This window comes from Carcharodon carcharias, chromosome 9, assembly GCF_017639515.1.
Source record: "Carcharodon carcharias isolate sCarCar2 chromosome 9, sCarCar2.pri, whole genome shotgun sequence".
NCBI classification, from domain to species: Eukaryota; Metazoa; Chordata; class Chondrichthyes; order Lamniformes; family Lamnidae; genus Carcharodon; species Carcharodon carcharias.
In genome coordinates, this window is record NC_054475.1 from 146,257,889 (window position 1) to 146,272,133 (window position 14,245).

Consider the following 14,245-nt stretch of genomic DNA (forward strand, 5'->3'; position numbering starts at 1 on the left):
AACTGGGTTGAGAAAATGAAACCTTTTTGAAATCATGATGGGTTATGTTTTGCAAAGTGAGAGAATGGATGTTATTTTTAAAATATTTTTGGGGAATATGGTGTTATTCTGTGGTGCACATGTATATAAATGATTTGATTAAGCTGGGGAAAAGTCACTGGAGACAGATTGTCTGGGAGGTTTAAGACATGAAAGGATAGAGGTGTTGGGTGTGCATTTGTGATTAGATATTATGGCGGCCTTAAGATACAAGTAAATAGGTTGGATGTAACATTTTCATTTTTGGATAAGGCGAGAGTTTGTTTGGAGATCAAAAGAGAAATCAGAGGTGACAAACATTTTTGCATCTTACAGGAGTTCGGTGGGTAAATAGAAGAGGGTATATTACATTTTATTTACCCAAAAGCAGTGACAAAATAGAAACATTAAAGATTTTATATTTGGAAGGATTTGAGTTTCAAAGAGGCTTGAGAACAATGGAACATGAGATGAAAGGGGTACTATGGGTTGTTGGCTATGAGGAAGATCACCTGGAAACAGCTCTAGGCTCCAAGAAGATGCAGTTAAAATCAGCTATCCAGTCAAGCCAGAAACATTTTGGGCTGCAAAAAGCAGTCTTGTTCTTAAGTCTTGGATTTCCACAGCAGAGTGGGGGAGTTTTAGAGGTCATGTGGTATGCCTTTATTAAAGCTACAGCAGTTTTCCTTGGGTAATAGTACTGAATTTTTACAGTTAAACATTTATAAGTATATGTTGCCTGCAAAGTGTTTACTTGTGGGTCTGACCAAGTAGGGAGTCTTTTGGGGGAATGTTTTGTAAGGCTAATTTTAACTGTAATCTTGTGTTTAAGTTTTCTTTTTTTGTTATAAAATTTTTACTTTTAATTTTTAAAATCAAAATGTGTCACTGGACTTGCTGCTGAGATCAGTATATTTTCTTCTCATTTTCAGAATACAAAAAGGTAAGTTTCCCTTTGGGATTTAGTTTGCTCAGCAACCAACATCTGCTGTGGTCATAACACAAGTGAGTGGGCAAAAATTTGACAGATGGAGTATAATTTTCAAAAATGATGTTGCCCATTTTGGTGAGAAGAATAGAAAAGCAGAATATTATTTGAATGGAGAGAGACTTCAGAACTCAAGGTACAGAGGGATCTGGGTACCCTTGTACATGAATCAAAGTTACCCTGCAGGTACAGCAAGTAATTAGGAAGGCAAATAGAATGTTGGCCTTTACTGTAAGGGGTTGGAGTATAAAAGTAGGGAATTGTTACAACTGTACAGGCATTGGTGAAATCACACCTAGAGTACTGTATACAGTTTTGGTCACATTACTTGAGGGACATATTTGCATCGGAGGCAGTTCCGGGTTCACTCGGCTGATTCCTGGGATGAAGGTGTTGTCTTATGAGGAAATGTGGAGCAGGTTGGGTCAATAGTTAAGAGTTTAGAAAGGAGAAAGGTAACCTTATCGAAACACAAGATTCTGGGGGGGGCGGGGGGGCGGGGCTGGTGGTGGTGGTGCTTGACAGGGTAGATATTGAGGCGATGTTTTGCCTTGTGGGAGAATCTACAACTAGGAGGCAGGAGTTTCAAAATGGAGGGGTCTCCCATTTAAGACAAGTGAGGAGGAATTTCTTGTCAGAGGGTCATTCCAGCAGTCAGGACAAAGGGCCCCTAAGAGTCTCCATGTATATGAACTCCCTCACAACTTGGGAAACTGTACAGTGCCCTATATTGAAAATAATTGCAAGAATTTGTACTATTTGTCACTATGGCTGAAGTCTGATGACAAAAGTAATAATTGCACACACTCTTGTATGAAGTGTACAAACTAACTTTTTATTAAACAATTTCTATAAACATATAAACAAAGCAAACCAGAAGTGTGCAGTTTGTGACAGAATATGCTTTTGTTGGAATCTTATTACACAAGCAGAACTGTTCATAATTTTTAAAAAAGCAGCTCGAAGCAAGCAGTAAAAAAAAAACCTACACAAGTGGCATGCCTCAATTGGTGGCATCGCCAGAACTGCTGGGGATTTGTTTTGCTGTTTTTGTCATTTGAAAGCTTAAAAGATTGGAAGTCATTTTATCCTATTTGCAAGACCCCCAAACCTTCAAGTAAATTTACAAACCTCAGTCACAAATGAAAGATCAGGAATCTCTCAAAAGAACTGATACAATATTTCCATTTGAAATGTTAAAATGTATCACAATTACAAATTACAGGTTTTCCTGGCATCTTGGATTTACAAGCATGAAGCAGCAAAATGGAGTGACCAGAGAATAAATATCAATAGGAACAAAAAGCATCTTTACATTCATCTTATTTCAGTATAAGTGACCAGGTGACTCCAGGCAGTTCTTCAGCTCCCTGAGTTGGAAAACAATACCGCTGAATGGTTTGCAGATATATTTAAAGAAGGCCACATGATTGTGATCATATTTGACAATTTCTACAAAAATTCTTATAGACGCTTGCGAAAATTCAGTGTCAAAACTTATTTTGTACACCTTGCAGCTTTATCCATTTTTTTCCCCCACAACTCCATTTCTGCTGCTCGTAGCTTTGGCAGCCATCAGCAAAAAGCCCCATTTACTAACAGTTGTAGCTGTAATACTACTTAGAGATCTTGCTGTATATCTGGAATGTCTTCAGATGCCATGTTTAACAGCAATGTAAAAGAATCCATTTTTACAAAAAAAAGTGTGCCCTAAAGGCACATGCCCATTCAAAAATTATTTTCAAAATGTGATCTACTTCCCTCTTCTAATCCCTTGCCCCCATAAAATTTTGGGCATTACAATAAAGACATTCCCTTTATGACTTTTTAACCAACCTATATATACAAAAACCCTTAACCTTTATGGCACTGCAATGGTCAAGTTCAAAAAATTGAGCCTTATTTTGTGACTGATTGGTAATATTTAAAACTTTGTGTCCTTAATACTTAATCGAATCTATGTTCACACTGACAAAATGCTTAATAAATAACAGTATTAAAGATTAGATTCTGGAGTGTAATTTTTTTTGTACCCAAATCCCACAATTTTCCCAATGTTGTGACATTAGTGAATAGCAAATGTACAGCAATTCCAGGACTTAATTGTTTCATTTTGCTTCCACTGTCCCTTTTTTAAAATCTGACTGGTGCAAACAACATTCCCAAATTAATAGGCTGGGTGGTCTCCTCGCCTTCATTTTTTGCTTTTAGAAAGTATCAGCTGAGTGTCAGTTAGTTATTTTAATTATAGAGGGCAACACTGCCTAGTCCAATCTTATCCTCATCAGATATCTGTACATGTATACCGCCCAGCAAGATCAATGAATAGTGATGAATGGCAATCATGACTTCTTTCCCCCACCCCGCTTCCTAGTTCAGGCTTCGGGATCCCAGCTGTAGTGTGCCATGATCACTTTGGTTCAAACCAGCTAACACCACAAGATTAGGCATCAGAACTAGGATTTTTTGGTCTGTAGGACATAATTGGAAACCAAATAGTGTATTAATCTAAGAAACCACTGGGGGAAATTTAATTTAATTATTTTAAGAAATGTTATATTGACGGACAGCTACAGTGTTGGAGCATTAAACTTACCAGAGGACTGACCTGGCACAATAAGTTTTAGGTGAATTGCTTTTTCAGTAATTTGAATGAGGTGATTGGTGGAAGGGAAAACCTGTCTGGAAGTAAGAGGAAAGCATGATCCCACATTCTAATGTGCTTTCTACTGCATTACCTGAGAAGCAACATTGACTAACTTTAAAACTATTCATGAACTGGAATGTCCAGAGTTGAACTGAGGGAAGGGCAGAAAACATTAATACACTACATAAAAAGACCAATTTGTATAGACTATTTTAAATACAATCCCTATGCCCAAAAGACAAAAAGGTTACAAAAGAACAAAATGTGATAATTACCATACAAAAATATTTGTATACTTCCAACTGCATCCATTCTCTGCATACTGAAACACACTTTTGTTAATTTTTACATAGATGACAAGAAATTCTAAATTGCTTTCATTTGAAATGATTGGTGAAAGAGAGGGGGAAATTGAGGTCCACTCATCTCCTATTTTTCCAATACTGAACCCAAGTATGGGATTTCCACAAGAACAAACCGATAGATCTTTAGAAAAAAAAGGCCTGAAAGCCTTGCAATGGAGTGTGGAAATAATTTGCAACAAATGGAATGGAGGATGAAGGAGCAAGGAGAAATGATTGTTAGTAGATATGGGACAAGAAACAGTGTTGAGCTAAGAAGCCAGTCAAACACTGATTATTACTTGTTTCCACCTCTCTCTCCTCCCCCACTACTGCACACTGTTTTCCATTTGCATGTCTCAAAAAGAATATGAAGTATCAAATCAGGGAGAATGACAAACCTCCCCAAAGTCAAGGTGAACATTTCTACATAAAGTGTATCAGCACAACCTCAAATACCTTTTAAGTCTGTAAAAATTGTCTTACATAGAAATTACAAAAAAGGAAAATTTTTAGAACATTTAAGTGTGTAAGAAATAGCTTTAACATTTGACTTTTTTGGAATAAGGTTGCCTTATATACACAAAGCCAACCTTTACTTATATAACCAAGATAGTGTTACTGGCTAACTAGGTACATGCCACATATAAGATAGTTTAAATTTTTGATGACAAACACATTGAAGTACAAGTAATTTTTAGAATTGTTTCTTTAAGCCAAGTTTACTAGACTATTCACATTTCACAATAGGGAATTAATTGTAGTAACTTAATCACAAGTTATGATCTTTAAAAACTCCACGACACATACAAGCATATAGATATCATTGCAAACACGCCAGTATTCTTATCTACAACTGTACTCTCACTGGAATCCATCTAAACCCAGTCTGCAGCATACACTTAAAACAAACTCTCTGGGAAATAGCAGTAATGTAGCAATAGAAGACAAAATCTTTTTATGGCTCTCAAAATCTTTGGAATTGTGTAAATGTAACTTGAGGGAATTAAAAACCTAGTGATAAGGGACAACAAATAGTTGCCTCAAATAGGCACTACAGACCTATGTTGCAAGTTCTTAGACAAAGTTTTCAGTTATAGCCCTGCCATCTATAGGAAATGCCAAGTGGAACCAGACATTATCTATAGCAAGGAAGAGTCACCCCAAGCAGTAATAAAGTCTAGAACACTGTTGGTTGAAGCCTGGAATAAAGTTACTTGCCCAGTCTCCTGCCCAGGATATGGTCAAAACATCATACCCCTAGAAATAGTAAACCTCAAAGATGAAGCAAGAAGAGTTAATGTGAGTTGACTCCAAATACAACATCCTTACACAGTTAATCAGAGAGATCTTGCAATATTTTTGTAGCATTTATACATAATACTTAAATAAACTGACTTCCTTAAGTTAACTGGGTGAGAAGGAAGTCTATATAATAAAACATCAATTTCCATCAGCCTCTTTGAACCCAATAACTTAATATTTCCAAGCTGATGGAGGCACATAATCCATCTAATTGACCATTTTATTTCAAATGATTACTCAAAAACTATTTAGGTGGGAATGTATTGGATAGCAGCACATGACTGAGACTGTACATGGAAAGGCAAAAAGAGTGAAAACCTGCCTCAACTATTTTCTGTACCTTTCACTGTAGTTCACTTTGTATCATGATAATTATCCTTTGCGATTGTTCATTTAAATCTGAAATTGTAAATCTCAGGTGCAAAGTACACTCAGTTTCACTATGTATCGAAAAAGTACAAAAGATCCCTTAAGGCCACCATTTTGCCACTGGCTGCAGCCAATAAAATAAATTGTTTTTTTTTAAATCAATACCTTTCTAAATCTTCTGCCATCAGTTGAAAAGAAAGTTGTCTAAATAATTTGCTTAGCCAGGTAATATCAGCTGCAACATTTCAAATTATTTTCTTCAATGGCAGCTTGATCACATCCACCAGGTACTTGCGAGCAGGAGCAGCTGCATAGAACAAGACAGTGACCAGCTTCCCATGTGTCACTGTCATCAATGTTTGATGTCCTGATGCCCAGACCCGATACCAGGAGCTGTAGAAAGGGTCTGATATCGCAGGACAAAGCATGTTGTTCAGGTTAACTTCTGTGGCCTTGAAAATAAAACAAAACAGTCAAAGCTACATTTGCAGAAAAAAAAAGGCCACATTATTTTGTGGGCCGAAAGCAAGACACAAAAACGGTTTAGTAAAACATCATTGTGTGGAGGGGTGGGGTGGGAAAGGAGAAGAGACTCCTGTTTGCATTCTTAAGTGGAGTTATTCTACAAACAAATAATTTACTAAGTGATAGCTTCCTGCTTGAAGGATTTCTTCATGGTCATCAGTTTTGACAGAGTTTATAAGAGCACTAAATCTAGGTAGTGCAGTTTCTGTTTGAAGGATTCTTCCTCTGTCTGGAGCATATAGTATATATAGGAAAAAAAATTTGTAGCCTTGTACTTTATTCCCTGTCAAATGGGAGATTTTATTTTGCAGCTAGAATATGGTGCCCTTGATTTGATATACTGTGGTCTATGAAATAGAAAAGAGAAGGGAGAGACTCTGTTGAATAGGGCAGAGAAAGCGCGAGACAAACACTGTTGATGGTGTAATAGGGAGGAGGGGGAGTCTGCTTTGCAGGAAGAATAGCGAAGGAGATAACTTCCATGCAGTGGCAATTAGCATTGGTTTGCCACTCCATGTCCAATTACTTATTTACTAAATTTCTTCCGTGCCTCTCACCCGACCTTCCGACTTAAGCCAGGCGAGATCCAGGCAGTGCAGCTGTCTCTGCAGCCCAGTGTCACAGTCCAGCAGATTTGGATCGAAGAACATGCAGTTTTCTTTTTTTTAAAAACAGCAATAGCTGACGAAAACCAGGTAAGTTTAGATCAAAAGACCAGGGAGAAGGCAAGTCTCTAAGGTAAGTGGACAGGAATTTGGTGGTGGTGGGGAGGAGATCGGAGGTCAAGTTGGGGGGAGGGGTGGTGTCGGAGGTCTGGAGGTGATCCAGCCGGGTCAGGAGGGAGATGGGGGTAAAAAAAGAGGTGGGCGTCTGGTTGGGTTGGGTGGGGGAAAAGAGGCAGGTCAGGCTGGGGTTGGTCGAGTCCGGGGTTGGGGGTGGAATCCCATGGGGAGTTGGGGCAGGGCTTTGTCTTTGCACTAGTTACCCAGAAGTTAAAAAAGAGGTTTTAATTCTTCTAACTTTTTTTGAGCAACTATTTGTGTAACACAGCCAGAACCATCTGAAGTTCGCGATTTAAATCACATTTTCAGATGGTTCCCAGAGGACGTTTGCACTTCAGGGCAATTGCTGTGCAAATCCTTACTTTTGAAGTTCCGAGAGGGGTTCCCCAGTGCATCACTGGGGTTCCCCCCCCCCCAAATCAGATGCTGGAGAGCTTGGAAATTATGGCCCTTTGTGTGAAGAGGGGGAGATTCTATTCTGGAAAAAGATGAATGCAGAGAAAATCTATTGCATCATTTCCTCCCCCCACCAACAAAGTTGGTAGCAAAAACATCAGCATTTCCAAACTAACATTAACTTTATTCTCTTAGTCACTCCAATGACCCTTGTTACGTGAGGGAAAATTGTGTTCTTGATTAGTTTTCTCGACTTCAAATGGGTCCAGTACTTCAGATTACTCTGGGATCTAGGACCTTTATTTAGGACACCTTGGAATCTGTTGCAGCTGCAGCTTGTCAAAGTGGATTTTCCCTTCCTCTGTTTCATCTTGGGTTTGGGGTCTTAAGGGGGTATGTTTAGGGTTTGCCTGTTTCCCGAAGAAAGCTTCAATAGACCAATTCATAAAAACCATTCTTGTTCATTTACTTTTTGTTGTCAGCTTTGGCTCAGTGGATAGTCCCCCCCCCAAATCAGATGCTGGAGAGCTTGGAAATTATGGCCCCTTGTGTGAACAGGGAGAGATTCTATTCTGGAAAAAGACTGTGGGTTCAAGCCCCACTCCAGAGACTGGAGCACATAATCCAGGCTGACACACCAATGCAATACTAAGGGGTGTGCTGCATTGTCAGAAGTGCTATCTTTCAGAGGAGACATTATGCTGGGGGCCTTCTCAGGTGGATTAAAAGATCCCATTACCATCTTTCAAACAAGAGTGGAGAAGTTCTCCGCAGTGCCCCGAACAACATTTATCCCTCAACCAATATCACCACAACAGATTATCTGGTCATTATCACATTGCTGTTTGAGAGAGCTTGCTGTGTGCAAATTGATTGCTGTTTCCTACATTATAATATAACTTTGGCAGCTGTAAGGTGCTATATAAATGAAAGTTTTCCACTTTTTATTTCTGTAAATCAACAGCACGTTAATGGCTTTCATCACCTGACATTCCAGACTAAAACACAATGATATTAATTGTCCTCCTCATCTCAATACTATCATGCTCACTTATGGGTTAAAAGTTCCCATTCCAGGGACCTAAGCATGGAAGCTGGGTTGATACTCCCAGTGCAATGCAGAGGGAGTGCTACGCTGCTGGAAGTGCCATCTTTCAAAGGAGTTGTTAAACCAAGGCCCCATCTGCCCTCTCAAATGGGCTTGAACAACCTCACATGGCATTTTTCCCAAGAAAAGCAGTGAAGTTTTCCTCACCCCCACTCGCCGAGCCGAAAATTCTCCCCCATCCAAATCAGATAATCTAGGCATTCATTTCATTGCTGTTTGTAGGAGCTTGCTGCCATGGTTTCCATATTACAACTATGAATACACTTCAAAAATGACTCATTGACTTTGGGATGTTCTGAGACCATAACTAAATTAAAGTCTTTTTTCCCTTTGTTAAGACCTACTCAAAGTAGGTTTACAAATAGTTTTTTTTTTAGGAAGGAGGGATATAGTTGCTCTCTTGACCAGAGTAAAATAGAATTTTAACAATTCAAATTTTCTACTCTGTACAGCTGGCCATACTTACACTCTGCTAATGGGAGCCATCATTCTAGAATATCCAATAAATGGCAATGAATTTAAACAACATTATCACAATGAAAAATAGCCACATCAGAAGTACACACTTAACTTCCATACCCAATGGCACTAACACTGCAAGACTCATTTACACTTATACAACAGCATTAACTGGTTTAACAAAATCCAGAAGTACCTTCACAGAATGATAATCAGAAAGAAACAGACGGAGCTAAAAGGAGGAGGTATTAAGTCAGGTGAAATGGCTAAAAGCCTGGTCCTATTGGTGGGTTGTAAGCAGTAGAGTAAGGTGGAGAACCAAAGGGAATTCCAGAGACTGGTGCATAGCTGGCTAAAAGTTCAGCTGCTAATGGTAGGGGATGCAACACAAGGGTAGATTAAAAGGAAAGAAAGCAGAGTTTAAAAGTTAAAGGAGACCATGAAGATAAGCCTGGCAGGTTGTTGGGGTGGGATAGCATGCTTGGAACTAATGTAGATCGGAACAATTAGGATGAATGGTGAATGGGACCTGGTGTGAAATGCAGAACACATTTTTTTCTGTTCTGAAGAGTTGTATTTGACTCGAGTGTTGACTCTGTTTCTCTCTCCACAGATTTTGCCAAACCTATTGAATATTTCCAACACTTTCAGTCTTACCAATGTTTAACTAGAGCAAACTGCAACTCATCTACCACCAATAATCAGAATGTGGCCAATGTATGCACACATCCATAACCTACAATGGTGCAGATTTCACACAATTCTATAAAAGAACATAAGAATCAAGGGGAGTAGCTCATACGGCATGTCAAGTCTGCTCTGCCATTCAGTTTGATCATGGCTGATCTTCAGCTTCAACTTTATTTTCCCCACCTGCTTCCTATATCCCTCAATTCTGCGAGACCCCAAAAATCTCTGTCTCAGCCTTAAATATATTCAGCAATGGCACATCCACAAACCTCTGAGATAAGAGAATTCCAAAAATTCACAACCCTTTGTGTGAAGAAAGTTCTCCTCATCTCAGTCTTAAACCTGTGGATTGTGTCCCCTGTTCTCCCAACCAGGGCAAACAGCCTGTTTACCCTATCAAGCTCTTTCAGAATCTTGCATGTTTCAATGAGATCACCTCTCAATCTTCTAAATGTCAGAGTACACAGGCCCAATTCATTCAGCATATCATAGGAAAACCCTCTCATCCCAGGAACCAATCTAGTGAAGCTTCAGGGTACCACCTACAATGCAAGTAAACCCTTCCTTAAATATGGAGACCAAAGCTGTGCACAGTAATCCAGGTTTGGTACCTCCAAAATCCAATTTTGTAGCAAGGATTTCTTTATTCTTGTACTCTAAACCCCTTGCAATAACAGGCCAATGTTTCTTTTGCATTCCTCATTGCTTACTATACTTACATGCTAATTTATGTTATAAAAACTGTATGTTACACACAAGTCTCCTCTCACCTTACTTCATCTTATCCCATCTTTTACTCTTTTCTCCCTGTATACTTCTCTAGATTTACCTTTAATGCATCTATGTCATTTGCCCCAACTATTCCACAAGATAGCGAATTCCATGTTTACACACTCCTTACTGGACTTGTGAGCAACAATCTATATTTACAGCTGTTGATTTTGGACTAACCCATTACAGGAAACATCTTCTCAATGTCTACTCTATCAAGCCCCATAATAATTTTAAAAGCTTCTATCCTGTCACCTCCCAGTCTTCTCTCTTCTAAAGAAAAGTCCCAGCCTCTTCAGTACCCTCCTGCTTCTATCGTCCATGAAAATTTTTTTTGCAGTGCTTCTATATCCTTTTTGTAACATGAAATAGTATGAACAGCTCTGATTTCAAAGTGTGGTCTAACCAATGCATTGCACAAATTTATTTTTTCTCTGCTTTTGAATTCATTAAACTTAGTTAACCCATACAGCTAATTTTACTGATATTGAAGCTGTACCCAAGATCCCATTTAGACTTCCAAGGAAAAGGAGGCTTCCTTATTCCCCCTAATAAAATGCAACTCCTTATACTCATTTATTGAAATTCATTTATCAGTTACACATCATTCTGCAAGTTTATTAATGTCTTCGTGCATTTTGTCACTGTCTTTCTTAGCATTAACCATAACCCTCAAATTAGCAGATTACACAAATTTTGATATTATACTTCTGATTTAATGTAAATGGTAAACAGTAAACAGTGATCCCAGCAATGATCCCTGCAGACTACCACTTGCAACCAACCACCAGTCTTGGTGACTATCTGTAACCTCTACTCTTAGTTTTCGTTATTCATTCTCCCACTTATATCCTGGCTCCACATGCTTTGATTGTCATCATTAATTTATTGTGTGGTACCTTTTGGTCTTTTGAAAGACCACATGTTACATTAACAGAATCAGCCTGGTCTACCCTTTGTTTTTTCTTTGAAGTAGTAACAAAGGCTTGCATTTATATGATACTTTGCATGACTACCAGATGCCTCAAAGCACTTTACAGCCAATCAAGTCACTGTTGTAACGCAGGGAATGCATCAGCTAATTTGCACACAGCAAGCTCTCTCAAAACAGCAATGTGATAATGATCAGATAATCTGTTTTTGGTGACGTTGATTGAAGAATAAATATTGGCCAAGACACCAGCGATAACTCAGCTTCTCTCCTTCATAAGGGTGTCATAGGATCTTTACAGGCAGATGGGACAGCTACTTAACATCTCATCCAAAAGACAGCACCTCCCATAGAGCAGCACTCCCTCAGTACTGCATTGCAGTGTCCACATTGGTTTTTGTGCTCAAGTCCCCAAGTGGGACTTGAACCCAGAACCTAGTGACTCAAGAGGGATGCTATCAACTGAGTCATGGCTGACACGACTGACAAGAATTCAATAACATTGGTCAATCCTTATGAAATCCCTGCTAACTACTCTTTATTATATTTTTGGTTTTTAGGTTTTGTTTCTCTATACCTTTCCTGGCAATGATATTCTGCTAACTGTTTATAGATCCTAGATTTGTTCTTTCTTTTTGAATATTTCCTGTTACCATTTGTCTCTGACCCATCAATTTTCTTTATTCATTCATGGGATGTGGGCTTTGCTGGCTGGGCCAGCATTGATTGCCCATCCGTAGTTGCTCTTGAGAAGGTGGTAGTGAGCTGCCTTCTTGATTCACTGCAGTCCATGTGGTGTAGGTGCACCCAGTGCCATTAGGGAGGGAGTTCCAGGATTTTGACCCAGCGACAGTGAAGGAATGGTGATACATTTCCAAGTCAGGATGGTGAGTGACTTGGAGGGGAACTTCCAGGTGGTGGTGTTCCCAGCTATCTACTATTGTCCTTTTAGATGGTAGTGGTCGTGGGTTTGGAAGGTGCTATCGAAGGAGCCTTGGTGAATTCCTGCAGTGCATCTCATAGATGGTACACACTGCTGCTATTGTGTCAGTGGTGAAGGGAGTGAATGTTTGTGCATATGGTGCCAAACAAGTGGGCTGTTTTGTCCTGGATGGTGTCAAGCTTCCTGAGTGTTGTGGGAGCTGCCCTCATCCAGGCAAATGGGGAGTATTTCATCACACTCCTGACTTGTGCCTTATAGATAGGGGACAGGCTTTTGGGAGTCAGGGGACAGGCTTTTGGGAGTCAGGTGGTGAGTTACTTGTTGTATGATTCCTAGCCTCTGACCTGCTCTTGTAGCCACAGTATTTATATGGCTAGTCCAGTTCAGTTTCTCCTCAATGGTAACCCCCAGGATATGGGGGATTCAGTGATGGTAATACCATTGATCATCATGGGGCAATGGTTAGATTCTCCCTTGTTGGAGATGGTCATTGCCTGACACTTGTATGGTGGGAATGTTACATGCCACTTGTCACCCCAAGCCTGGATGTTGTCCAGGTCTTGCTGCATTTGGACATGGACTGCTTTAGTATCTGAGGAGTCGTGAATGGTGCTGAACATTGTGCAGTCATCAGCAAACATCCCAACGTCTGACCTTATGATGGATGAAGCAGCTGAAGACGGTTGGGCTGAGGACACTACCCTGAGGAATTCCTGCAGTGATGTCCTAGAGCTGAGGCGACTGACTTCCAACAACCACAGCCATCTTCCTTTGTGTTAGGCATGACTCCAACCAGTGGAGGGATCCCCCTTCCTGCCTCAATAAAAAAAATCTGGAATTAAAAGTCTAATGACCATGAAACTATTGTCGATTGTTGTAAAACCCCCCAACTGGCTCATTAATGTCCTTTAGGGAAGGAAATCTGCCAGTCTGACCTGGTCTGACCTACATGTGACTCCAGACCCACAGCAATGTGGTTGACTCAAATACCCTGTGAAATTCATATCCCAATTGACAGTGTGATGTTAACCAAGCTAAGGTTCACTGTTCTTGTTTGTGTTCTTCATCAAACAGGCAGCTAGCTAATTATACTGGAACATAGTTACTCTGGCTTTTATCCCAAATTGAAGTGGCCCAATTGGAATGGAACTTTACTTAACAGGGGGTTGCCTCATCTTCCTCTGCAGAAATAACTAATTTCCACATGAATTTGGGGGCCCCTTTCGAGGATCCCAGTTACAGACTTGCAAGTCGCCATGTTGAAATGCAATTAGTTACATCATTAAGTGGTCTTTGCATAAAACATTGCTTGGGATTGTGGCTCTTAACATGAAGATAATGGCTTTGCATCTAAACAGCTAGATATAATTCCATGTTCTTTAGACTGTTTTCAGTGCTAATACTTAATTTCTGCTGCCATTATTCCAGCTGGCATTTAGAGGCTTTAAAAATATAATGTTGCTGCTAATTTACAGTGAATCATAGCTAAAAACTGATGCATTAATGAGTTATGTTGAATGAGCCTAGATCCAAGTACATAGAGATGCTCCAGAATGAAATCATTGATTAGGGTTTTCAGACACGCATCATATACACAAATAAATTTCTCTATAGTTACTATATATAGATGCTATAATTTGCTGTATATAGCAAGAGATCATCAGTATGTGCATACACTACAAATGTGAATGGTGTCAAGTTGACTTTGACAGAGTGTTTACATATAGCACTGCACGAGTAGACAGAAAAGTTCCAAGATGAAGTGAGGAATCATAGACAGCCTGTACACTTACAACAGCTCTGAAGTCACAAGAAAGTAGCAAAGTAAACAAGTAGCGGATAATGGCATGTTTGTCTAATAGTCAGGTACTGCCAGAGGCAATCATGCTTTTAAGCCACAGTGGACTGGCTAGCTGAAATATTCATAAGTAACCCATGAACTAGTGATGGAGTTTTGCTATTCCTGACTTGT

At 39.6% G+C, this 14,245-nt stretch overlaps 1 protein-coding gene across 2 annotated transcripts in view; it reads right to left on the reverse strand.

Annotated features, from left to right (window-relative positions):
• Positions 1-1,820: 1,820 nt before the first annotated feature.
• LOC121282309 (transmembrane protein 164) overlaps positions 1,821-14,245 on the reverse strand; it is a 149,547-nt gene continuing 137,122 nt past the window's right edge. For both annotated transcript variants that reach the window (XM_041195972.1, XM_041195973.1), the window contains exon 6: positions 1,821-6,120. In XM_041195972.1, coding sequence (XP_041051906.1) covers positions 5,914-6,120 — 207 coding nt within the window. In that variant the 3' untranslated portion in view covers positions 1,821-5,913. The remainder of the gene's footprint in view (positions 6,121-14,245) is intronic.